The sequence below is a fragment of the Pholis gunnellus genome (genome assembly GCF_910591455.1).
Source record: "Pholis gunnellus genome assembly, chromosome: 11".
Lineage (NCBI taxonomy): Eukaryota > Metazoa > Chordata > Actinopteri > Perciformes > Pholidae > Pholis > Pholis gunnellus.
Window position 1 is genome coordinate 24,948,015 of NC_136538.1, and position 26,708 is coordinate 24,974,722.

A 26,708-nucleotide genomic window follows, 5' to 3' on the forward strand; every position below is an offset into this window, starting at 1 on the left:
CTGTTTTTTTGAGGCGGCGGTTTGTCGTGACGGTGCTCCGTTACTCTCCGGTTCATTACGGTGGTTTAACGGCGTTAACACATTCATGGAGGAAACGTGAGACAGGAACCGGAGAGGAAGAGGAGGAGGAGGTGAACTTTTCCCGCCTTAAGAAAACTTACGTTAACGTCTCCCAGTTACCGGAGAGACGATGTGTGTGTGTGTGTGTGTGTGTGTGTGTGTGTGTGTGTATGTGTGTGAGCGTGTGAGCGTGTGTGTGTGTGTGTGTGTGTGTGTGTGTGTTGTGGTCTTTTGTTTCCATGGTGAAGCTTCTTCTTCATTGATGTGGTACTTTGTACTTCATTGATGTGGTACTTTGTACTTCATTATTTAGTTTTCAGCCGTAGGAAGAAGTATTTAGAAGTTTTACTTATGTATAAGTAGTAATATCACAGTGTAGAAGTAAAAGTACAAAAGTATTAGCATCAAAATATACTTAAAGTACCAGAAGTACTCTTGATGCAGACGAATATATATTATATTATCACATGAATATTATATTATTATTAACATTAATATTATAGTATATTTCCTCTACTGTGTCCTGTGGTGCGTTGTGATGGAGGAGGCGGAGCTTAACCAGTATACATATACCAGTATATGTGTATATGTATGTGTGTATTTCCTCTACAGGTGTGTCCTGTGCGTGGTGATGGAGGAGGCGGAGCTTAACCACCACGTCTCCCAGCTGAAGGTGGAGTTCGACAGCTGTGACACGACGGCGACCGGCTTCCTGGACCGAGACGAGCTGACGGAGCTCTGCAGGAAGCTGCATCTGGACGCTCAGCTGGTGGTGGAGTCGCTGCTGGGAGGAGGCTGCTACAACAGGGTAACTGGTGCTGGGTAGGGTTAGTCTTACTAGTCACTGTGACTGGTTACTGATACTAGTTACTGTTACAGGTTACTAGTTACTGATACTAGTTACTGTTACTAGTCACTGTGACTGGTTACTATTACTAGTTACTGTTACTAGTTACTGTGACTGGTTACTATTACTAGTTACTGTGACTGGTTACTATTACTAGTTACTGTTACTAGTCACTGTGACTGGTTACTATTACTAGTTACTGTTACAGGTTACTAGTTACTGATACTAGTTACTGGTTACTCTTACTAGTCACTGTGACTGGTTACTATTACTAGTTACTGTGACTGGTTACTGATACTAGTTACTGTTACTAGTCACTGTGACTGGTTACTATTACTAGTTACTGTTACTAGTCACTGTGACTGGTTACTATTACTAGTTACTGTTACAGGTTACTAGTTACTGATACTAGTTACTGGTTACTCTTACTAGTCACTGTGACTGGTTACTATTACTAGTTACTCTTACTAGTCACTGATACTAGTTACTGGTTACTTGTACTAGTTACTGGTTACTATTACTAGTTAATGTTACTAGTCACTGTGACTGGTTACTATTACTAGTTACTGTTACTAGTCACTGTGACTGGTTACTATTACTAGTTACTGTTACTAGTCACTGTGACTGGTTACTATTACTAGTTACTGTTACAGGTTACTAGTTACTGATACTAGTTACTGGTTACTCTTACTAGTAACTGTGACTGGTTACTATTACTAGTTACTCTTACTAGTCACTGATACTAGTTACTGGTTACTTGTACTAGTTACTGGTTACTATTACTAGTTACTGTTACTAGTCACTGTGACTGGTTACTATTACTAGTTACTGTTACAGGTTACTAGTTACTGATACTAGTTACTGGTTACTCTTACTAGTCACTGTGACTGGTTACTATTACTAGTTACTCTTACTAGTCACTGATACTAGTTACTGGTTACTATTACTAGTTACTATTACTAGTCACTGTGACTGTTGATGGTCACTTCCTCGTGGCTTCATGTTTTCAGGTCTGTCTCATGAACGTGATATCTCAGAAACATCCACTTAGAATGTTAAAGTCACTGTGACCTCACAGAAACAGTTTATTTATCCTCCAAGTGGCCAAACAATGAATTGCATCGTCTTTGATGTTCAGGTGAACTTTGAGGAGTTTAAAGAAGGCTTCGTGGCCGTTCTGTCTCGCTCTCTGGACTTCAGCACATCAGAGGACGACAGCAGCTACCTGGAGCCAGGTAAGACACGGGGGGAGGGGCTGTATTCAAGCCAGGTAACACAGGGGGGAGGGGCCGTATTCAAGCCAGGTAAGACAGGGGGGAGGGGCTGTATTCAAGCCAGGTAACACAGGGGGGAGGGGCCGTATTCAAGCCAGGTAACACAGGGGGGAGGGGCCGTATTCAAGCCAGGTAAGACACGGGGGAGGGGCCGTATTCAAGCCAGGTAACACAGGGGGGAGGGGCCGTATTCAAGCCAGGTAAGACACGGAGGAGGGGCCGTATTCAAGCCAGGTAAGACACGGGGGGAGGGGCTGTATTCAAGCCAGGTAAGACGGGGGGAGGGGCCGTATTCAAGCCAGGTAACACAGGGGGGAGGGGCCGTATTCAAGCCAGGTAACACAGGGGGAGGGGCCGTATTCAAGCCAGGTAAGACACGGGGGAGGGGCCGTATTCAAGCCAGGTAACACAGGGGGGGAGGGGCCGTATTCAAGCCAGGTAAGACACGGGGGAGGGGCCGTATTCAAGCCAGGTAAGACAGGGGGGAGGGGCTGTATTCAAGCCAGGTAACACAGGGGGGGAGGGGCTGTATTCAAGCCAGGTAACACAGGGGGGAGGGGCCGTATTCAAGCCAGGTAACACAGGGGGGAGGGGCCGTATTCAAGCCAGGTAAGACACGGGGGGAGGGGCCGTATTCAAGCCAGGTAAGACGGGGGGAGGGGCCGTATTCAAGCCAGGTAACACAGGGGCGAGGGGCCGTATTCAAGCCAGGTAACACGGGGGGAGGGGCCGTATTCAAGCCAGGTAAGACACGGGGGAGGGGCCGTATTCAAGCCAGGTAACACAGGGGGGGAGGGGCCGTATTCAAGTCAGGTAAGACACGGGGGAGGGGCCGTATTCAAGCCAGGTAACACAGGGGGGGAGGGGCCGTATTCAAGCCAGGTAAGACACGGGGGAGGGGCCGTATTCAAGCCAGGTAAGACACGGGGGGAGGGGCCGTATTCAAGCCAGGTAACACAGGGGGGAGGGGCCGTATTCAAGCCAGGTAACACAGGGGGGAGGGGCCGTATTCAAGCCAGGTAAGACACGGGGGAGGGGCCGTATTCAAGCCAGGTAAGACACGGGGGAGGGGCCGTATTGGTCTGGTGATATTCGACATCGTTCTTTGTGATCTGACTCAGGGTGACAAAACGAAATATATGTGAAACATATTTTACAGAACATGTGGTAATTGGGCAACAATATGTAAAAAATACTATTTAAAAAGTTGGGAAATATGTAAAAACAGCAACGAGCCTCACTATTGTTCCTTCATCACCATAAACACACTCTGTAGTTTATTCTGACTCACACACATACTCACTACAGCACCACATGTGGATCAATCCACCGCTGAAAATAGTCCCGAAGAAAGTCTCTTTTTCCTGCTGTGTGTCTGATGAAAGTGTGACGTCTTCAGTGGGAACCAATGAGATTGGAGCTGAGACAGACGGTGAACGGACTGAGGAGTTGATCGCTGAGTGACTGATCAGTATCAGTGGATCAGTATTGATCTGGTCTCAGATAAGATCTCAGCTTCTGATGATCTAAACTGTCTCACCGGTTTGTAGATTGAGTGCTTTTTAAATGTATTATTTGTAAAATACTCAAACAAACGAACGAACAAGAGACACGAAGGTCTGAAGGTCTGAAGGTCTGAGGATGATCCACACCGCTCTGAGGTTCTCAGGGTTGGTGGATCTGTCTCATGTGGATCAGTTGTGTCCGGTCTCTGTCTGGTTCTATTGGTGCTATGCTAAGCTAACATTGTAGCATCTCCATCAACGCTTTAAGATAAAGTTCTTCAGAACTGGTGGATCTGAGTTTAACGTGCGGCCATCTTTGTCCCAGTTTGCTAGCTGAGTGTGTTGTGATCTCCGTGCTGGTCTCGGTCTACTTAAAGTCCTGGTTCTGCTGCTGGATTCCAGTGTGACGGCCGTTATTTGTCTTCCAGTTCTCCTCAGGGACTCCTCCGTCTGTCTCTGTCTCTTCCAGTTCTTCCAGAGGAGGTGAAGCCAAAGTTCGTGAAGGGAACGAAGCGTTACGGCCGTCGCTCTCGGCCCGACGCCGCCGCCGCGCTGCCGACCAGCGACCCGGAGAACCCGTCAGCTTCCAGAACCGAGGCGGCGGACTCGTCGCCGACCGGTGTCCGCAGGGCCAAAGTCAGACGCTCGACGTCTCTGGAGAGCGTTGAGGTGAGACCTCCTCCTCCTCCTCCTCCTCCTCCTCCTCCTCCTCCTCCTCCTCCTCCTCCTCCTCAGGTTTCAGAGCACTTCCTGTGAGGAAACACTTTTCTTTATGATCTCTGTGGAACTCGTGAGCTGAGTTCAGTTTATGGATTTATTGGATCAGCCGTGATGTCACTTCCTGTAACTCTGTGTCAATCACTGTGTAGCCCCGCCCCTAAAGCATCCCCTGCTTTATGGTCTGTGTGACTCTAAATGGACCATCATTTACTAAATGAACATCATGCTGTATTGAAGAAGACTTGAAACTAGAGATTGAGACCATAAACTCATGTTTACAATGTTTACTGAGGTAATAAATCAAGAGAGAAGTAGAGTCATTTTCTCATAGACTTCTATACAACCAGAGGAGTCGCCCCCTGGTGGACACTAGAGAGAATGCAGCTTCTCTTGGCTTCACTCGGCCGAACCGGAGGTTTCCGTCTGGTTTATACTTTAGAACCGAAACACCCACAGAACACAGTGATATGTCCTCTCTGGTGTCACTGTGACACCATCTGGTTTACATCAGGAAGCCTCGTCATCGTTCTGTCACCGTGACATCATCACGGGGCTGTGTGACCTCTGACCTCAACACTGCTGCTTTAGGAGTCAAAGCGTCTTCCTCTTGTTTGACCTCATCGGATGAAGACGATGTGAAAGAGAAGCAGGAGGCTCTCTGGACTCACCATGAACACACACACACACACACACACACACACACGAGGCTCATTGTGTGTGTGTGTGTGTGTTGGGTTTAGTCGGTTTCAAATATCAGATGTGCTGCGATTCTGCTCCAGTTTCTGCTGTGAATACCTGAAGGAGGAGGAGGAGGAGGAGGAGGAGGAGGAGGAGGGGGAGGAGGAGGAGGGGGAGGAGGAGGGAGGAGGAGGAGGGAGGAGGAGGACGGGGAGGAGGAGGAGGAGGAGGTTTAGGTGGTTTTGGGGTTTTGGGGTTTTGGGGCGTTGGAGGGTTTTCAGGAAGTGGTTTGTGAGGAATGTTCAGCTGCAGACGCTCTGAGCTGCTTTTCATCAAAGACAGAGAAGAAGAATGTTGAGTTTTCTCTGAGTTCTTTAAAACAGACAAACTGCTTCTATTCTGACTCCTCCTCCTCACACACAGCTATATATATAGATATATCTGTATATATATATATATATCTGTATATATACTCCTACTGTGTGTGATCCGTCACTAGATGGTGGATGAGATGTTGTTGGTGTTGAAGCCTGAACTCTGAAGGTCAATCAGTGATCAGCTGAGAGGTTAGAGGTCACTGAGTTCAGCTGCTGCTGTTCAACAATCTGGAAGAGTCACGAGGCCTCTACACACACACACACACACACACACACACACACACACACACACACACACACAATGTGTTCAGTCTAACAGAAGTAATGAGTGCTCAGGAATTCCTTCAGATCACTGTGGACATTGACACACACACACACACACACACACACACACACACACACACTGTTTCACAACACTTTCTGCTGTTAGTTCAGGCTGGTTTAACGTGCCAGTTAACACACACACAGACACACACACACACACACACACACACACACACACACAGACACAGACACACACAGACACAGACACACACACACACACACACAGTGACCTCCATGTGTTTCCTCTGCAGAGCCTGAAGTCTGATGAGGAGGCAGGAAGTCAGAAGGACTTTCAGAGTAAAGGTCTGTCTCATGATGCAGAATACTACATATTCATGAGTTCATCACTTCTGATAACTTTACATCCTGCTGGGAGTTTAACACATCACCATGGTTGCAGGTCCTCAGCAGCAGCAGGAAGAGGAGGAGCTGGGGGTCGGAGGAGGAAGAGGAGGAGGAGGAGGTGATCAGCTGGGCCTTCAGCAGCTCAGCACAGAGGTGAGGACCCACAGCAGGAGGTTACCTGTGATGTCATGAGGTCATCAGTAACTGATCAAGTGTTCAAACAGGACTTGGACGTCAGCGTCAGGGACTTCCAGAAGCTTCTGTGTGGCTCCGCCCCCTTCTCCTGCTCCACCCCCGTACGATCAGCTGACCTGCAGAGGGCGCCACGGCGGGTCAGACACTCACTTCATGTACGAGTACACGCAGTAGAGTGAGGGTGATGTACTGCACTGCTTTCTGGGAAATGACTTAAAGCTCATGAGCTGTGAGGGGACGAGACACAAAACCACTAAAAACAAGGCAAAGATATCAATATAAGACACAAAACCACTAAAAACAAGACAAAGATATCAATAAAAGACACAAAACCACTAAAAACAAGACAAAGATATCAATATAAGACACAAAACCACTAAAAACAAGACAAAGATATCAATAAAAGACACAAAACCACTAAAAACAAGACAAAGATATCAATATAAGACACAAAACCACTAAAAACAAGACAAAGATATCAATATAAGACACAAAACCACTAAAAACAAGACAAAGATATCAATATAAGACACAAAACCACTAAAAACAAGACAAAGATATCAATATAAGATGCTTTATGACTAAAATAGAAGTTAAAATATCAATAAAAGATGTAAAACAATCAGAAAAGGCTTCATGAGTCAAAGTGTAATGTGATTGGACAAGAAGACATGTTGTGATCATGTGATCAGCTCCTGAATGCAGCCCCCCCCCCCCTCCACCCACGGGCCAATCAGGAGGCTCCTCTGCAGCTGACAGTCATCAAAGCACTCAGGTGTGTCTTCAGGGAGCTCTCCTCTCAGACAGGTAGACTCAGCATGCACCGCTCATCAGATCTGATCTCAGGCTGTGGTCTGCTGACCTGGGTGAGGACGGACCAGACCAGGACCCAGACCCAGACCCAGACCAGGACCCAGTACTGTACTCAGGTGAGGAGGACAGAACGTCTCCATACAGAAGAGAAAGACCGTGGAGCTGGTCACATGTGTGTCACATGTCACATGCTCCTGTTTGACTCTTAAGCTCCCAGCTGATTTCTTCTTCTACTGATCTAAAGAACATGTTGGTGAAGTTCTTCATTCATCAGCTCACTAACAATACTTCAGATCAACGTCTCTCAGCTGCTGATGTGTTTCTGCTGTTTGTTTATTGGATCAGCAGTAAAAGCTCCTTTAACTTAAAGGAACCAGGTTCAACATCTTCACCTGGTGGACGAGGACTAAAAACATCTTCACCTGATGGACGAGGACAAAACATCTTCACCTGGTGGACGAGGACAAAAACATCTTCACCTGGTGGACGAGGACAAAACATCTTCACCTGGTGGACGAGGACAAAACATCTTCACCTGGTGGACGAAGACAAAACATCTTCACCTGGTGGACGAAGACAAAACATCTTCACCTGGTGGACGAGGACAAAACATCTTCACCTGGTGGACGAGGACAAAACATCTTCACCTGGTGGACGAAGACAAAACATCTTCACCTGGTGGACGAGGACAAAAACATCTTCACCTGGTGGACGAAGACAAAACATCTTCACCTGGTGGACGAAGACAAAACATCTTCACCTGGTGGACGAGGACAAAACATCTTCACCTGGTGGACGAGGACAAAACATCTTCACCTGGTGGACGAGGACAAAAACATCTTCACCTGGTGGACGAAGACAAAACATCTTCACCTGGTGGACGAAGACAAAACATCTTCACCTGGTGGACGAGGACAAAACATCTTCACCTGGTGGACGAGGACAAAACATCTTCACCTGGTGGACGAGGACAAAAACATCTTCACCTGGTGGACGAAGACAAAACATCTTCACCTGGTGGACGAAGACAAAACATCTTCACCTGGTGGACGAAGACAAAACATCTTCACCTGGTGGACGAGGACAAAACATCTTCACCTGGTGGACGAGGACAAAACATCTTCACCTGGTGGACGAGGACAAAACATCTTCACCTGGTGGACGAGGACAAAAACATCTTCACCTGGTGGACGAAGACAAAACATCTTCACCTGGTGGACGAAGACAAAACATCTTCACCTGGTGGACGAAGACAAAACATCTTCACCTGGTGGACGAGGACAAAACATCTTCACCTGGTGGACGAGGACAAAACATCTTCACCTGGTGGACGAAGACAAAACATCTTCACCTGGTGGACGAAGACAAAACATCTTCACCTGGTGGACGAGGACAAAACATCTTCACCTGGTGGACGAGGACAAAACATCTTCACCTGGTGGACGAGGACAAAACATCTTCACCTGGTGGACGAAGACAAAACATCTTCACCTGGTGGACGAAGACAAAACATCTTCACCTGGTGGACGAAGACAAAACATCTTCACCTGGTGGACGAGGACAAAACATCTTCACCTGGTGGACGAGGACAAAACATCTTCACCTGGTGGACGAGGACAAAACATCTTCACCTGGTGGACGAAGACAAAACATCTTCACCTGGTGGACGAAGACAAAACATCTTCACCTGGTGGACGAGGACAAAAACATCTTCACCTGGTGGACGAAGACAAAACATCTTCACCTGGTGGACGAGGACAAAAACATCTTCACCTGGTGGACGAGGACAAAAACATCTTCACCTGGTGGACGAAGACAAAACATCTTCACCTGGTGGACGAGGACAAAACATCTTCACCTGGTGGACGAAGACAAAACATCTTCACCTGGTGGACGAAGACAAAACATCTTCACCTGGAGGACGAAGACAAAACATCTTCACCTGGTGGACGAAGACAAAACATCTTCACCTGGTGGACGAGGACAAAACATCTTCACCTGGTGGACGAGGACAAAACATCTTCACCTGGTGGACGAAGACAAAACATCTTCACCTGGTGGACGAAGACAAAACATCTTCACCTGGTGGACGAGGACAAAACATCTTCACCTGGTGGACGAGGACAAAACATCTTCACCTGGTGGACGAGGACAAAAACATCTTCACCTGGTGGACGAAGACAAAACATCTTCACCTGGTGGACGAAGACAAAACATCTTCACCTGGTGGACGAAGACAAAACATCTTCACCTGGTGGACGAGGACAAAACATCTTCACCTGGTGGACGAGGACAAAACATCTTCACCTGGTGGACGAGGACAAAACATCTTCACCTGGTGGACGAGGACAAAAACATCTTCACCTGGTGGACGAAGACAAAACATCTTCACCTGGTGGACGAAGACAAAACATCTTCACCTGGTGGACGAGGACAAAACATCTTCACCTGGTGGACGAGGACAAAACATCTTCACCTGGTGGACGAGGACAAAACATCTTCACCTGGTGGACGAAGACAAAACATCTTCACCTGGTGGACGAAGACAAAACATCTTCACCTGGTGGACGAGGACAAAACATCTTCACCTGGTGGACGAGGACAAAACATCTTCACCTGGTGGACGAGGACAAAACATCTTCACCTGGTGGACGAAGACAAAACATCTTCACCTGGTGGACGAAGACAAAACATCTTCACCTGGTGGACGAGGACAAAACATCTTCACCTGGTGGACGAGGACAAAACATCTTCACCTGGTGGACGAAGACAAAACATCTTCACCTGGTGGACGAGGACAAAACATCTTCACCTGGTGGACGAGGACAAAACATCTTCACCTGGTGGACGAAGACAAAACATCTTCACCTGGTGGACGAAGACAAAACATCTTCACCTGGTGGACGATAGTTGTCCGCTTGTAGTGGTGGAAAAATAGACGCAGACCGAGGTGTAAAGTATTTGTACTTCTTTAGATTAGTTTGATAACTTCAGTTACTTTGATTAATGACACACAATAGAAACAATAATTGAATATTGATGAATTATCAATGATTTAGATCTCTATTGATCTGCAGGGTAAAAAGTGTCCCCCTTGTGTCCCCCCCTTGTGTCCCCCTCTTGTGTCCCCCTCTTGTGTCCCCCTTTGTGTCCCCCTTTGTGTCCCCCATGGCTCAGAGTGAAGTGGACTAATCCAGATTACATGTGACCACGTCACCAGGACCCTGAGGGACCTGGTTCATAGCTGCTGTGTTTAAGCTGCTCTGTGTGCAGTGAACTGGACCAGCAGACTCTCACCTCCTGGTCTCGTGTGTCCCCCATGCAGTCTCAGGCCTTAGAGGAGCGCTCGCTTCGCACCACCTCGCCCTCCCTGCTGACGGCCACGGTGGGTCAGAGGGTCCTCAGCCGGCTGGACGAGGGCTCAGGATGCACCAGCACCGAGCGGGTCGTCGCCCTCTGGACCGAGGAGGGCATCCGGAACGGCCGGGACATCCTGCAGGTCAGTACAGACCGGGACCAGGACCGGGTGTGTGGGGGGTTTAGAGTCATGTGGAGATCTGTGGAGGAGAAGCTGTGGTTCTTTGTCTCAGTGAAGCCGATCGTTTAGATCCAGGTTTCTGTTTCTGTCTGGTGGGTCGACATCGCTGCTTTTACCTGGTCCTGGTCTCAGTGTAGACCTGATCCTCTATGTGAACCAGTCTCAGTGTAGTCCTGATCCTCTATATGAACCAGTCTCAGTGTAGTCCTGATCCTCTATATGAACCAGTCTCAGTGTAGTCCTGATCCTCTATGAACTAGTCTCAGTGTAGTCCTGATCCTCTATGTGAGCCAGTCTCAGTGTAGTCCTGATCCTCTATGAACCAGTCTCAGTGTAGTCCTGATCCTCTATATGAACCAGTCTCAGTGTAGTCCTGATCCTCTATGAACCAGTCTCAGTGTAGTCCTGATCCTCTATGAACCGGTCTCAGTGTAGTCTGGTTCTGTAGAGTTGTTCTTGATGCTCGTCATCGGAGCCACCGGGTCAGAAACCAGATGAACTCATGCAGGTTCACCAGAACCTCCTTCAGCTCAGACTCCAGCAGAGACCGGTCCAACAGGGACAGACCCAGATCCAGAGCCACCACGCTGCTGGAGACCCAGGATGTATTGCTGGACCCGCTGGAGGGAAGGGAGTCACAGGAGAACCAGAACCAGGACTGAGAGCGGCAGCCTGTCAGACCTGCTGCAGTAGAATGAGAGGCTTTCTAAAGAGTCTGGTGCTCAGAGACCACGTTAGTCCACAGGGGGCGACAGAACCCACTCCAGTGATTTCATCACTGAAGGCTACTTTAGCTGCTCAGAGGGGGTTCCTCCAGACCCTCCAGGTTTCTGAGATCCAGGTTCAGGTCTCCTCTGTACTTCAGGGGGACGTTGAGGTAGTGAACTTGAGTATTTCCATGTTGTATTACTTCATACTACTACTACTAAATAATGTACTTTATGGTGTACTACATCTCAGAGGTACATAATGTACTTTATGGTGTACTACATCTCAGAGGTACATAATGTACTTTATGGTGTACTACATCTCAGAGGTACATAATGTACTTTGTGGTGTACTACATCTCAGAGGTACATAATGTACTTTATGGTGTACTACATCTCAGAGGTACATAATGTACTTTGTGGTGTACTACATCTCAGAGGTACATAATGTACTTTGTGGTGTACCCGTTCCAGACTCTGGACTTCCCTCTGGAGGAGCGTCTCAGTCTGGCGGACCTGACTCTGGCTCTGGACAACGAGCTGCTGGTCAGTGGGAACGGCATCGAACAGGCGGCTCTGATCTCCTACAAGAACGAGATCCAACACCTGCAGTGGGTCTGATGATGTCACACAACGTGATGCTGCATGTGATCAGTCCACGCGCTAAGCTAGGCTAACGCTAGAGATAAAGTGTGTGTGTGTGTGTGTGTGTGTGTGTGTGTGTGTGTGTGTGTGTGTGTGTGTGTGTGTGTGTGTGTGTGTGTGTGTGTGTAGGGTGCTGGTGGACCAGGCCTGCAGTGAGCGGGACAAGGTGAAGACAGACCTGGATCAGGCTCACCAGAGGAACCTGCAGCTGGTCAGAGAGGTGGACGACAGACACGCCAGCATGGAGACACTCAACCAGAGCAGGATCAGGTCAGACTGGTTTGAACTGGGCCTGTACTGGACTCATACTGGTCCGTGAGTCGTCATGATGACATAACGCTGTAGATAAGCGAATGAGACGGCGGCGTTGACGAGCTGCTCTGTGATTGGCAGGGAGCTGGAGCAGGACTTCCGTGATAGGCTGACGGCTCTGCGCAGCCAGTCGGAGCAGGAGAGCGAGGCTCAGCTGCAGCAGACGGAGAGAGAGCGCCGCTCACTGCAGGACCAGCTGCAGCTGCTCAGAGTCCAGGAGGCGGAGCTACAGGAGGAGCTCTGCAGCGCCGCACAGGTGAGCACACCTGTCTACCTTTAGCAGGGCAGCAGTGAGAACATCTCTCTACTGTTCTTCATTCTGTTCATCAATGGTGGAAAGAAGCTCAGATGAATGAACTGTTTAACTTCTACAGATGCATTTTGAGGTCATAACCGGTAATTAAAGGCGTGTCGTCAATATCTTTAATTACTTGTGTGGTACCATGGTTGTGTATTTGTGGTTGTATTGAAGTTGTGAGACGATGTGTAGACGGTCATGTGGAACATTAAACCGCCTCAATGTGTCTTCAGGAGCGCAGTCGTCTGGAGGAGGACCTGAGTGCTGTGAAGCTGAAGCTGACTGAAGCAGAGCGCTCAGTGAAGCGGCTGCAGAGAGACGTGGACCAGCTGCTGCTCGACAAGGTCTCTTCATCGTCTGAGTCTCTTCACAGAGAACTGTCTCCATCTCTGCAGCTCTACGCAGCTTTTTAGCCTCTTTTAGCTCCTAGTTTTGGTTCTGCAGCACATTTCCTGTTTGGTAGAGTCTCAGTGTTTCCAGCAGCAGCTGTTTTCATCCAACAAGCTGTGATGAAGCCACTGTTCACTACCTGCTCAGCAGCAAACAGCAGACAGACTCAGTCAGAGACCAGCTGGTGAACATAGAGGAACATTTAGCAGCTAAAGAGACAGATGTTACCCTCAGGAGGTGGTGGAGACCAAACACAGAGCGGTTAGAGAGGGAACAGTGGACCAACATTCATCAGGAACAAACACAAAGACTCCTGAGTCTACTACTAGTACAAGTCATCTAGTACTAGTAATATAGTACTAGTACAAGTCATCTAGTTCTAGTAGAAGTAATCTAGTCCTAACACACACTGACCTTTAACCTTAATCTATTTTAAGATAAAATGAGAGATATCACAGTGTAACATTAGTCCTCACAAAGATAGCAGAACACACACACACTCTCTCAGGTGTAAGGTGACTCGTCTCCTTGTAGTTGATCCATTATTGATGAAAGTTTCCTCTCTGGCTTCACTTCTTTGCTCCGACTGATGAAGATGACTTCTGATCGGTTGATTGACAGTTGGATTAAACCAATAACGAGTTGGTTTTGATTGACAGTTTGGAGGTTTGGATCCGGCAGCCTCTGGTCTGAGTCACGAGGAACGATTCTCTGAAATTGTGACAGACTACGAACTGCAGTGCCGGGTAAGAGACACACACACACACACACACACACACACACACACACACACACACACACACACACACACACACACACACACACACACACAGACAGACAGACACACAGACACACAGACAGACACACACACACACACACAGAGACACACAGACACACAGACAGACACACGCACACACACAGACAGACACACACACACACAGAGACACACAGACAGACGCACAGACGCACACACATACATACACAGACAGGCGGACGGACGGACGTGTTTGTTTTTTTATTTTAACTCTTTAGAAATGTTTGGATGTTGGATGATGGATGATGGATGTTGGATGATGGATGATGGATGATGGATGATGGATGATGGATGTTGGATGATGGATGATGGATGATGGATGTTGGATGATGGATGATGGATGATGGATGATGGATGATGGATGTTGGATGATGGATGATGGATGATGGATGTTGGATGATGGATGATGGATGATGGATGTTGGATGTTGGATGATGGATGTTGGATGATGGATGTTGGATGTTGGATGATGGATGATGGATGATGGATGTTGGATGATGGATGATGGATGATGGATGATGGATGTTGGATGATGGATGATGGATGATGGATGATGGATGATGGATGTTGGATGATGGATGTTGGATGATGGATGATGGATGATGGATGATGGATGATGGATGTTGGATGATGGATGATGGATGATGGATGTTGGATGATGGATGATGGATGATGGATGTTGGATGTTGGATGATGGATGTTGGATGATGGATGTTGGATGTTGGATGATGGATGATGGATGATGGATGTTGGATGATGGATGTTGGATGATGGATGATGGATGATGGATGATGGATGTTGGATGATGGATGATGGATGATGGATGTTGGATGATGGATGATGGATGTTGGATGATGGATGTTGGATGATGGATGTTGGATGATGGATGATGGATGATGGATGATGGATGTTGGATGATGGATGATGGATGTTGGATGATGGATGATGGATGATGGATGTTGGATGATGGATGATGGATGTTGGATGATGGATGATGGATGTTGGATGATGGATGTTGGATGTTGGATGATGGATGATGGATGTTGGATGATGGATGATGGATGTTGGATGATGGATGAGTCAGAAGTGCAGCTGTAGTTGGAGACCGACTCAGCAGCGTATTCTTGTAAAGTCTTAACTCCACGTCCACCGTCTAGTTTTTATTTAGCTTTCAGACACATCTTACAACATGTAGGTCACCGCGGTGTATCAGGGGCAATAATATTCATATATCAATAAATATACAATATTCAGAGAAAACTCAGAGATTAGAGGATTAAATGAAGTAAAGAACTTTGATATTCGATTAAAGTTGTTCTCACATAGTTTTGTTCTTTGTTACCACCTCTCCGGCTCTGTAATATTATTATTTTTAAATAATATTCCAATGTTTATATTTGGACCTTAAGTTATTTCTGTCTCGATTATTTATTTTTTGTATTTTCTTAATATAAATCGGATGAGGAGAGGGAGTTTTAATGTCTGTTTTTGTTTGTGCACCTGAACGCCTCGTGTTGGTCTCAACAGAAAATCAAGGTGAGAACACCTGAGAACACCTGAACACACCATGATGTAGATGTGAAGCTGTTACAGAGAGCCTCCAGACACTACAGCACACTGACAGTAACGTTAGACACCAGAGATAGTCCACTGACTGTGTGTGTGTGTGTGTGTGTGTGTGTGTGTGTGTGTGTGTGTGTGTGTGTGTGTGTGTGTGTGTGTGTGTGTGTGTGTGTGTGTGTGTGTGGTGCGTTCAGGAGCTGCGGGACAGAAACGATGAGTTGAGCTCAGAGGTAGAGCTGCTGAAGAGTCAGAGGAGCGACAGGAAGTCCAGACGCTCTGCAGGAGACGAAGGAGCTCTGACCTGGAACCAACAAAGACCAGTCAGCTCTGACTCTGGTAACACTATACACAATATACACAATATACAGACAGAATATATACCCAATATATACAGACAGAATATATACCCAATATACAGACAGAATATATACCCAATATACAGACAGAATATATACCCAATATACACAATATATACATAATATATACCCAATATACAGACAGAATATATACCCAATATACACAATATATACATAATATATACCCAATATACAGACACAATATACACAATATATACACAATATACAGACACAATATACACTATATACACAATATATACACAATATATACCCAATATACAGACACTATATACACAATATATACACAATATATACACAATATACAGACACAATATTCACTATATACACATACACACAATATATACCCAGTTAGTGCAGTAAAAGTACAAAGGTATTAGTATGAAGATACACTAAAAGTACCCGTTATGCAGAATAATGTATATTATTACTGATGTATTAATGTGTTCATCTCTTTATATAAGTACATTAATACATCATTAATAATCTGAAGTAACTGTGTAGACGAGTGTAGTAACGCTCCTCTGACACAAGGCGGAGCCACCTGATCACAATGAGCTCTGATTGGCTGTAGGATCATATGACTCCTCCTCCTCCTCGTCGATGCTACGTTTGTTTAAACAGAAGAAGAAGTGTTTTGTAGTTTGATGGATTAAATGTTGTCACTGTTATTGATCAGAGGATCTTCACATGAGGACAATCAGCTGATTGATTATTGTTGATGACATCATGCTTTCAGGTTTTATTGACAAACAAACATGTAAAGTAATAAACTTTGATCCGATTTACAATGAACATATTTCATTGTTTTGAAGTGTTTAGTTAATTCATGATTTAGTTTAGTTTTTAAGTTGAATAAATAAAGAAGAAGTCAGCTGGAACTCTGCAGAGAGACTTCAACAGGAAGTTCAGGCTAAGCAGGTTAGATCTGTTACACACACACACTCACTCACACACACACACACACACTCACACTCACAGCTCCTCCAGGTGTTGGTGTCATCATGTCTCACAGTGAGTCTCTGGTTTAAGTCTTTACCTCGTTAACACACAAACATTGTGTCACAGGTTGTGTTTGTTTGTTTGTGTTTGTTCGTGTTCAGACGAGGCGGACATGAAGCGCAGCTCGTCTCCTCAGGTGAGGAAGAAGCTGCAGCCGGCAGATAAAACAGGTGAGAAAGAAAACACCTGTTAGTCTGTTAATGAGGAGAGATCACAGTTCTGTAACACCACCAGGGTTAGAGAGTAACTCTCTGTCTGTCTGTGTCTGTGTCTGTGTCTGTGTCTGTGTCTCTGTCTGTCTGTCTGTCTGTCTGTCTGTCTGTCTGTCTGTCTGTCTGTCTGTCTGTCTTTCCGTCCGTCCGTCCGTCCCTCCCTCCCTCCCTCCCTCCCTCCCCAGCTCTGTGTTCTCTGGACCAGGTCTCAGGTCTGAGGATCAGTATCCAGACTGAACTGGCTCTGGAGCAGCTGAAGCAGAAACACAACCAGGAGCTGCAGCAGCTGCACATCCAGCTGGAGACACAGGTAGCAAAGACCTATGTATATAATATACATTAGTATAATGTATATAATATACATTAGTATAATGTATATTATATAATATGTGTGTATATACATACATACACACAGTATGTATAATGTACCTCCTCCTCCAGGTGAACTACTATGAGCGCAGCCTGGAGGTGATGAGACAGAGCATGGAGGTAGAACGTAAAGACATCTCTCAGGCCTTCAAGGTACAAATATACATTACATACATTACATTACATACATACATTACGTTACATACGTTACATACATTACCTACATTACATACATTACGTTACATACGTTACCTACATTACCATACATTACATACATACGTTACATACATTACATACATTACGTTACATACATTACATACATACATTACGTTACATACATTACCATACATTACATACATTACGTTACATACATTACCATACATTACATACATACATTACGTTACATACGTTACATACATTACGTTACATACATTACCATACATTACATACATACATTACGTTACATACGTTACATACATTACATACATACATTACGTTACATTACGTTACATACATTACCTACATTACATACATTACGTTACATACGTTACCTACATTACCATACATTACATACATACGTTACATACATTACATACATTACGTTACATACATTACATACATACATTACGTTACATACATTACCATACATTACATACATTACGTTACATACATTACCATACATTACATACATTACCATACATTACCATACAGTACATACATACGTTACATACATTACCATACATTACATACATACGTTACGTTACATACGTTACATACGTTACATACATTACGTTACATACATTACATACATACATTACATACATACATTACGTTACATACATTACCATACAGTACATACATACGTTACATACATTACCATACATTACATACATACATTACGTTACATACGTTACATATGTTACATACATTACATACATACATTACGTTACATACATTACATACATTACATACATTACCATACATTACATACATACGTTACATACATACGTTACATACGTTACTACATTACCATACATTGCATACATACATTACGTTACATACGTTACTACATTACCATACATTACATACATACATTACGTTACATACGTTACATACATTACCTACATTACATACATTACATACATACCATACCAACCATACATTACATACATACGTTACATACATTACATACATACCATGCCAACCATACATTACATACATACATTACGTTACATACATTAGTCATTCAGCAGACACTTTTATCCAAAGCGACTTACAATCAGTGTGTTCAACATAGTAATCAAGAGAACTACTAGTCAGCAGAAGTCATGAGTGCATCTCCTTTAAACATCTCAGAGCATAAACCAGAGCAAACGTACAGAAACACACGAATACAATAAGTGTAACAAACTAGTTGAATCACAGTCTCACACAGAATCAGTTTCAGGTATTTGATGAAGTGGTTTTTAGATGAAGCATGAACTGAGACATGTCCTGTAATGAGTACTTTAAGTACATTTAGCTGATGGAGTATGCAGGACTTTACCTGTCCTGAGGTGTTTTTTACATACTTTGAAGTAATACTTCTTCCACACGTTAATGTCTTCGTCCTTCAGATGGAGATCAGTGAGCTGGAGGAGCAGAAATCTCAGGCGGAGCAGCAGGTGAAGCAGCTGAAGGAGACTCTGGAGAAACTGAGCTCTCAGATCCAACGAGGAGGAGGAGGAGGAGGAGGGTGGAGCCACGAGCAGGAGCGCAGGTGAGGAAGACGCCTGCAGAATCGTGCAGACAGAAGCTGGTCCACGTCGTCGCGAGCACTCTTTAAACGGCATCGTGTTGTTGCTGTTTTTTTCCCAGAATGCAGCGGGAGGGGGCGGAGCTGGAGCAGAACTTTGCCAGAGAGATCGGCAACCTGGTCCAGAGACTGAGCTCTGAGAAGGACCAGCTGGAGGCGGAGCTGAAGCTGAAAGCGGACCAGGAAGTGATGCTGGTCAGGTGGGTGGAGACTGTCACGTTACCCAGCATGCTTTGCAACATTTACAAAACGCATCATTCTTTAACCTCGTCACAGTTCCACTGCTCTTCTTCTTCTTGTTCAATAATATTCTAACAGATAGAATTCAGACACCAGAAGTGTTGTTTGCATTGATTATTGATCAGAGAGGTTTAGATCAACACACACTACAGCTGTAAGAACACTAAAAACACAATCTGCTGTGATTTAATCACAAATAACTGATACAAAGATGCAGAAATAACTTCATCATCATGATGAAGATGATTAGTAAAAAGTCTGAACTCATGTTTTGTTAGTTCTCTCCTCAAGACGACAAGTGTCTCTCTGGCTCCGCCCCCTCCCGCGTGGAAGAAGTATTGCTTAAAAAACACCTTTTAAAACACTTGTTTTCTGAATCGAGTTTGGCTGTATTGGTGCTATGCTAAGCTAACGTTGTAGCATCTGTTCATACATGTATACACAGTTTCTACTATAATGAGGTATCGTAGATCTCAGGCTGTAAAGTGAAGTGAATGTAGTAAATGTGACGTGATGATCACACAGCTAGTTAGAAACAGGAAGTCTCTCTCAGCTAGTTAGAAACAGGAAGTCTCTCACAGCTGGTTAGAAACAGGAAGTCTCTCACAGCTGGTTAGAAACAGGAAGTCTCTCACAGCTGGTTAGAAACAGGAAGTCTCTCACAGCTGGTTAGAAACAGGAAGTCTCTCACAGCTGGTTAGAAACCGGAAGTCTCTCACAGCTGGTTAGAAACCGGAAGTCTCTCACAGCTGGTTAGAAACAGGAAGTCCCTCACAGCTGGTTAGAAACAGGAAGTCTCTCACAGCTGGTTAGAAACAGGAAGTCTCTCACAGCTGGTTAGAAACAGGAAGTCTCTCAGGTGGATTAACGCTGAGCGACATGTGACCGACGCTCAGCAGGGCTGAAGCAGAGCAGCAGCGCCGCCTCCTCCACCGGCTGCAGGAGCAGAGAGGATTCTGGGAGGAGCGGCTCGCCCAATCGGAGCAGGAGAAGAGCTCCGTGAAGGAGGAGCTGCAGCAGGTGAAGACCAGGGAGGAGCAGCTCCTGCTTCAGGCGACGGAGTCCGATCGGGTCCTGCAGGACCGGGACCGCCTCTCTGACGCGTTCGTCCAGCAGCAGGAACGGCTCCGAGCCAGAGACCAGACCGTGAAGAGTCTGCAGGACTCCACCAGGAACCGGGTCCAGGGTCTGTCCAAACTGACCGCTGAGCTGGACTCGCTGAAGACGGACCGCGCCAGGCTGATCCAGGACCTGAAGGACCAGGCCATGGCTGTGGACAACCTGCAGCTCGAGCTGGACGGCGTCTCTGAGGAGTTGGACGGGAGGAGGAGTGCAGAGGAGGTTCTCCGGGAGGCTCTGGAGCAGGAGCGGACCAGGACCTCGCTGCTCCGGTCCACTGTGGACGAGGACAAGGAGGAGGTCTGTCGTCTGAGCCAGGAGAACGGGAGCTACGCCCGGCTGGTGGACCAGCTCTCCAACCAGATCATAGAGATGGAGGAGGAGATCTCCACGCTCAGAGACCACCTCAGAGAGCTCAGCGCTCAGCTCAACGGGACCGCAGACCTGGTCCTGGACTTCCGGAGGCAGCTCAACTCCAAAACCTGCGAGGTGGACCGGCTCCGGGCCGAGGTCGCGGACGGCGCTGATCTCTTACGGCAAGCCGAGGACTCCCCCGAGAAGCATCACAAAGACCTGGATCCGACCGGACAGCGGGTCCTCCAGCTGCAGCGGGACCTGCAGGACTCCCAGGACCAGCTGAGGACAGCGGAGCAGGACTTTGAACGGGAGAAGAGGATGATGATGCAGCAGCTGATGGAGCTGGAGAAGCTGGTCCTGGACCTGGAGGAGGTGATGGACCCGGCCAGTCCACACAGGTTTGTGGAGCATGAGACCGTCTCAGAGATCCAGAACCTGGTCCCAATGACGACTAACTATTGGAATGACTAACTGCATCCATCAACGACAGTGATCTTCACCTCACGGCTAACCGAATGAATAACTGTTTCTTCTTCATGGTAGAACTCCAGATGACGACCTCTTTGTTCTGATGCAAAGCTTCAGTCGGCTTCAAACGCTGAAGATCATCTTCAGCGTTTGAAGCCGACTGAAGCTTTATCAAGTCAAACACAAATCATCAACACAACTCTTCAGATTGATTTCGACCAATGAAACGAGGTTCAGCTCCGTCACAGAGCAGCAGGGTGAACTCTCCTCCTCGTTGTTTGTCTGCAGGACTCAGCTGGAGGAGGTCCGACTGGAGAACGGAGCTCTTCAGCAGCGACTCGCCGTCCTGCAGCAGGAAGTCACCGAGCTGGAGGACAACGTCGCCAAGAACAGGTGACTTCTGATTGGTCGACCGGAGACAATCGAGCCTCTTTCACTTTCAATCTTAAATTACAGTTCCGCTTCTAATTGAGTGATATAACATGGATGATGATCATAATGCTTATCTCACACATCATCAAACATGAACCTTCTTCTTCTGTCAGGAGGAGAGTGGACGAGATGGAGAGAGACCACGAGAGGAGTCGAGAGGAAGAGGAGAGGCTGCACAAAGAGGTGAGGAGAGAATCGGTCCGACCCCTCTGAGCTCCGAGAGGACGACCGTCCAACCCGCTCTCTCCTCTGTTGCTCCTGCAGAACTCCAGACATCGAGAGGAGGTTCTGGATCTGAGCAGCAGGAACCTGAAGCTCAGCAACGACAACTCCGAGCTGAGCGCCCGGCTCCGTGGAGACCAGGAGTCGGTCCGGATGCTGAGGGAGCAGCTGGAGACGGTCTCCAAGGAGAAGGAGGAGGAGACCGCGGTGAGCAGAGCTCCTCACTTAAGGATCTCTGGCTTTAAGCACAATCGGACTAAAGAGTTGTGGTTTCAGGTCTAGAGATGCCCCCTGAACCCGGGTCTAAAAGAGTAGAAACCTTAGTCAGCGGTTCTGCTGTCGGTACTTCAGAAGTTCTGGAGCGAGACGTCCTCGACTCAAACCTCCAGAATCACTGTTTACATACAAGAAGACTTTCATTCATTACATGTCTTATTCTCACAGCACTAGTATCCATGATGGACTGACTCCTCAATATTCAGCAGGAGAAGGAGAAGCTGCAGCAGGAGAAGGAGAAGCTGCAGCAGCAGGAGAAAGAGAAGCTGCAGCAGGAGGCCGTCTGGATGCATGAGAGAGAGCTGCTGGACAGACAGATCAGCTGCTACCAGGAGAAGGTTTGTAGGAGGTCATCATCTGTCTCATTCATGTCCTTCAGTTTACTCCTCATGACTCCTTTAGCTCCCTGTTGCTCCTTTAGCTCCCTGTTGCTCCTTTAGCTCCCTGTTGCTCCTTTAGCTCCCGGTTGCTCCTTTAGCTCCCTGGTTGCTCCTTTAGCTCCCGGTTGCTCCTTTAGCTCCCTGTTGCTCCTTTAGCTCCCGGTTGCTCCTTTAGCTCCCGGTTGCTCCTTTAGCTCCCTGGTCACAGTCTGAAGCTCTGACCTCGGTGTGATTGTTTACGTTTATCGTGTCAGGTGACTGCTCTGTCGCGTCTGGAGGCGGAGCTTAGCGCTGTGACTCTGAAGCTGCAGTGTCTGGAGGAGGAGAAAGACAAACTGCTGAGAGAAGCTGAGGAGCAGAACAACAAGGTTCCTCCTTCACCTCTCAGACGTAACAACCTCCAAACAACCAGCTGTTCCTCCTCTCACCGTCAACCTTTCACCTCCTTCAGGTGGAGGCGCTGCAGCGGTCGCTGCTCTCTGTGGAGGGGGAGGTGGAGCTACTTCGCTCTCAGACACTAGGCCACGCCCAGGAGACAATAGGCCACGCCCAGGAGACAATAGGCCACGCCCAGGCAGTGAGCGCGCAGCAGAGGAAGGTCACCAGATATCTTTAACTCTTCATGCTTCTGATAGAATCTATCAAAGTGAATGAATGAATGTTTCTATTTTTATCTTCTTTAATTAATATGATTAAAGTCGACACATCTGTAGAAACAACCTCAGTGTGTGTTCTGGACGTCTGCATGCTGTCTTTTGTTTCAAGTATTTTCATATTTGTACACGTTTTGGATATTTTTTCTCATATTTTTTTCCTTTTTCCAGATTTTTAAATAAATATATATTCCAGATTTTTTTGGGATATTTTCCAACATGTTCTTCAGCTGTTGTCTTCATGTGTTTCAGACATCTGTCACATATTTAAATAGTCATTTTAAAATATTTAACTATTTTAAAAATATATACTTTGTTCAACATTTTTTTCAGATACTTTTCACTTTTTCCAACATTTTTTTTCTCATATAATACTTTTAATTTCCAGATATTTTTGAATATCTTTCGATGGTAAGAAGGTTGTAAACATGGACTCTTAGCTCACAAGATGTTTGGGCTCATTATGACGTAATATTAATATTATTAATATAATTATTAATAATATTATTTATTATTATTATTAATATTAATAATAATATTGGTGTCGTGTGACACATTCAGACCTCACAGCTTCCCGTCTGTTGTCAGGTGGAGGAGCTGCAGAGCAGCGTCAGGAAGCTGATGAAGGAGAAGGAGGAGCTCCATCAGGCTCTGGAGGAGCAGGAGGAGACCCACAAACTGAGAGTCCAGAACCAGGAGCTCCAACACCAGGTACCAGACTACAACCGATGATCTGTTCTCGTCTAACTGATCCCACATGAGCCACGCTGACTCTCTGATGTCTGTCAGCTGTCAGAGCTGCAGGTCCAGAGTCTGGAGGTCCAGACGCTGAACCAGGAGCAGCAGAACCTGAAGACCAGACTGAGCGAGCTGCAGACGGAGCGGACGCAGGCTCAGGACCAGGTCTGGACCTCATCAGAAGGACCCAATCCAACGCTGCCATCAGGGTCTTACGTGTGAACTTCCTGTGTGCAGGCGGAGCTGGTTCAGGTGCAGCACCTCAGGAGGCTGCAGGAGGTGCAGCGGCGGGCCGGAGACGACCACAGGGAGCAGGAGGAGCTGCTGAGGGCCCGGCTGGAGGAGGAGCAGAGGAGGAGTCACCAGCTGGAGGAGACCCTGAGGCTTCAGGCCCAGCAGAGCAGCTCCCACATCAGCATGAAGCAGGTAGACCACAGGGTGGTTAGCGGTTAGCGGTTAGCAGTGCTGCTAATGCTACTAGCTCTCCTCTGATTGGTTGTTTACAAAGTAACATGATCAGAGACTAGAAACACAAGTTCTACTGAATATATATTTATATATATATCAAGAATATTGATCGTCAGTAAAGCTTTATTCACACCGTGTGTGTGTGTGTGTGTGTGTGTGTGTGTGTGTGTGTGTGTGTGTGTGTGTGTGTGTGTGTGTGTGTGTGTGTGTGTGTGCGTGTGCGTGTGTGCGCGCTGCGTTCAGGACCAGTACGAGAAGGCGCTGTCCTCCCTGCAGAGGAGGATGGAGGATCTGGAGAGCACCCTGAAGGGGGTCCGTCTGGTCCTGCAGGAGAAGGTCCAGCAGCTCAAAGAGCAGGTGAGTCTCTGTTCTCCCGTCAGCTGACTTCAGCCTCTCAGGTCACGTGACTCGTTGTTGTCGTCTCGTCCTCAGCTGGTGAAGAACTCAAAGAGCAGCTCTCTGCTGAAGGACGTGTACGTGGAGAACTCTGAGCTCATGAAGGCTCTGCAGGTCACCGAGCAGCGGCAGAAACACGCAGAGAAGAAGAACCTCCTGCTGGAGGACAAAGTCACAGCTCTGAACAAGCTGCTGAGGGACGTCGTCACTGCAGCGCTCCCGTAGCGGCTGGTCCCAGACCAGCTCCACCAGACCAGCTCCACTGGTCCCAGACCAGCTCCACCAGACCAGCTCCACTGGTCCCAGACCAGCTCCACCAGACCAGCTCCACTGGTCCCAGACCAGCTCCACCAGACCAGCTTCAGGATTTAAAGAGACTCAGTAAGAAGCGCTCAGACATGAAGGACTTGAAGCTGCTCATCAACCAGAGTTATTGATGGGGAACAGAAACACTAGTCCATATAAATATACTGTGTGTGTGTATATATATATATACACACACATGTATACTGTGTGTGTATATATATATATACATATACACATACAGTACATAATGTCCAAGCAGACGTCTTTAAATGTCTCGTTCAGAGGAAGTCAACATGTTTGTAGCATTAAAATAAGAAACAATAAGATCAATAAAACCTAATTATGAACTTTCACCGTCAGGTTAAATGAATTCTGCAGATTATTTTGACCATCAATCATTGTGTCGATGAATAATGTTCGTCTCTATTTATTATAAGGATCAATAAAGTGGAGGGAGATTCTGTGACCTCAGACCTTCAGAATAAAAGCAGCGCTACACAATAAGATCATTAATTCACACATGATGTCCTGATCAGCCAATCAGAGCGGAGTTTGATTGTTGATTGTTGGTGATGTTTGTGGTCTTTGAACTTCTCGACGACGTATTTTAGTCTTTCTCCAGATGAACTTGAACATGAAGGTGTGTTTCTAGTCTCACCTGTGAATAATCACCAGGTGAGACGTCCGTGTGCCTCTGACTCACCGGTAGAACAGAAGATGTTTGTGGGCGGGGCATGAGTCATCACCTGTCTCACCTGTCTCCATTCAACAGGTTTGTTCTCCTGAAGCTGCTTCACACAAGATGCTTGTTTTAGAGAGAAAGATGAAGGACCAGTCTGACCACACACACACACACACACACACACACACACACACCTGTAACACACACACACACCTGTAACACACACACTGAAGTATTTCAGCCATGAGGGTATTATGTTACGTTTTATATATATTTGTATTATTTTGTATTTACTTTTATTTTTGTGAAGGTGGAGTTTTGTCTGCAAGTTTTCTGTGTTTCAGTCTGTGTTTCCTCTCAGAGTGAGACCTCCTGCTCCTCCTCCTGTCTGTGTTTCCTCTCAGAGTGAGACCTCCTGCTCCTCCTCCTGTCTGTGTTTCCTCTCAGAGTGAGACCTCCTGCTCCTCCTCCTGTCTGTGTTTCCTCTCAGAGTGAGACCTCCTGCTCCTCCTCCTGTCTGTGTTTCCTCAGAGTGAGACCTCCTGCTCCTCCTCCTGTCTGTGTTTCCTCCATGTTGGATCCTGTAACATGAAACGACATTAAATGTGTTTTTAAACTGTTTCCTGTTTCTCCTCCACAGTGAGACCTCCTGTCCTCACAGATATTTATCTTTTATTTACTTTGTTTATTAAATATTAATGTTTAATTGATGTTAAACCTCAGTGGTTTTAACATCTATTGATCTCTGATATTACCAGATATACCACTGAAGTACAATTATGAGGTACTTTTACGTACTGTACTACATCTGAGG

At 46.4% G+C, this 26,708-nt stretch overlaps 1 protein-coding gene across 5 annotated transcripts; it reads left to right on the forward strand.

Annotated features, from left to right (window-relative positions):
* Positions 1–25,615, forward strand: ninl (ninein-like). 5 transcript variants are annotated; one of them, XM_079169182.1, is made up of 31 exons: positions 1–131; positions 673–868; positions 2,046–2,142; positions 4,156–4,355; positions 6,037–6,088; positions 6,186–6,283; positions 6,355–6,480; positions 10,464–10,637; positions 11,858–11,994; positions 12,158–12,298; positions 12,422–12,596; positions 12,872–12,982; positions 13,688–13,774; positions 15,600–15,741; positions 16,883–16,951; positions 17,179–17,303; positions 17,435–17,515; positions 18,979–19,121; positions 19,220–19,357; positions 20,294–21,271; positions 21,630–21,734; positions 21,887–21,956; positions 22,038–22,202; positions 22,478–22,609; positions 22,906–23,019; positions 23,103–23,249; positions 23,893–24,015; positions 24,094–24,207; positions 24,280–24,468; positions 24,754–24,867; positions 24,943–25,615. In XM_079169182.1, the coding sequence occupies exons 2-31, from the start codon at positions 692–694 to the stop codon at positions 25,129–25,131; spliced, it is 4,713 nt and encodes a 1,570-aa protein (XP_079025308.1). In that variant the 5' UTR covers positions 1–131; positions 673–691; the 3' UTR covers positions 25,132–25,615. The 5 variants fall into 5 exon arrangements, with proteins under 5 accessions (XP_079025308.1, XP_079025310.1, XP_079025309.1 ...); XM_079169184.1 differs by having other exon boundaries at positions 22,481–22,609; XM_079169183.1 differs by having other exon boundaries at positions 20,297–21,271.
* Positions 25,616–26,708: the final 1,093 nt, after the last annotated feature.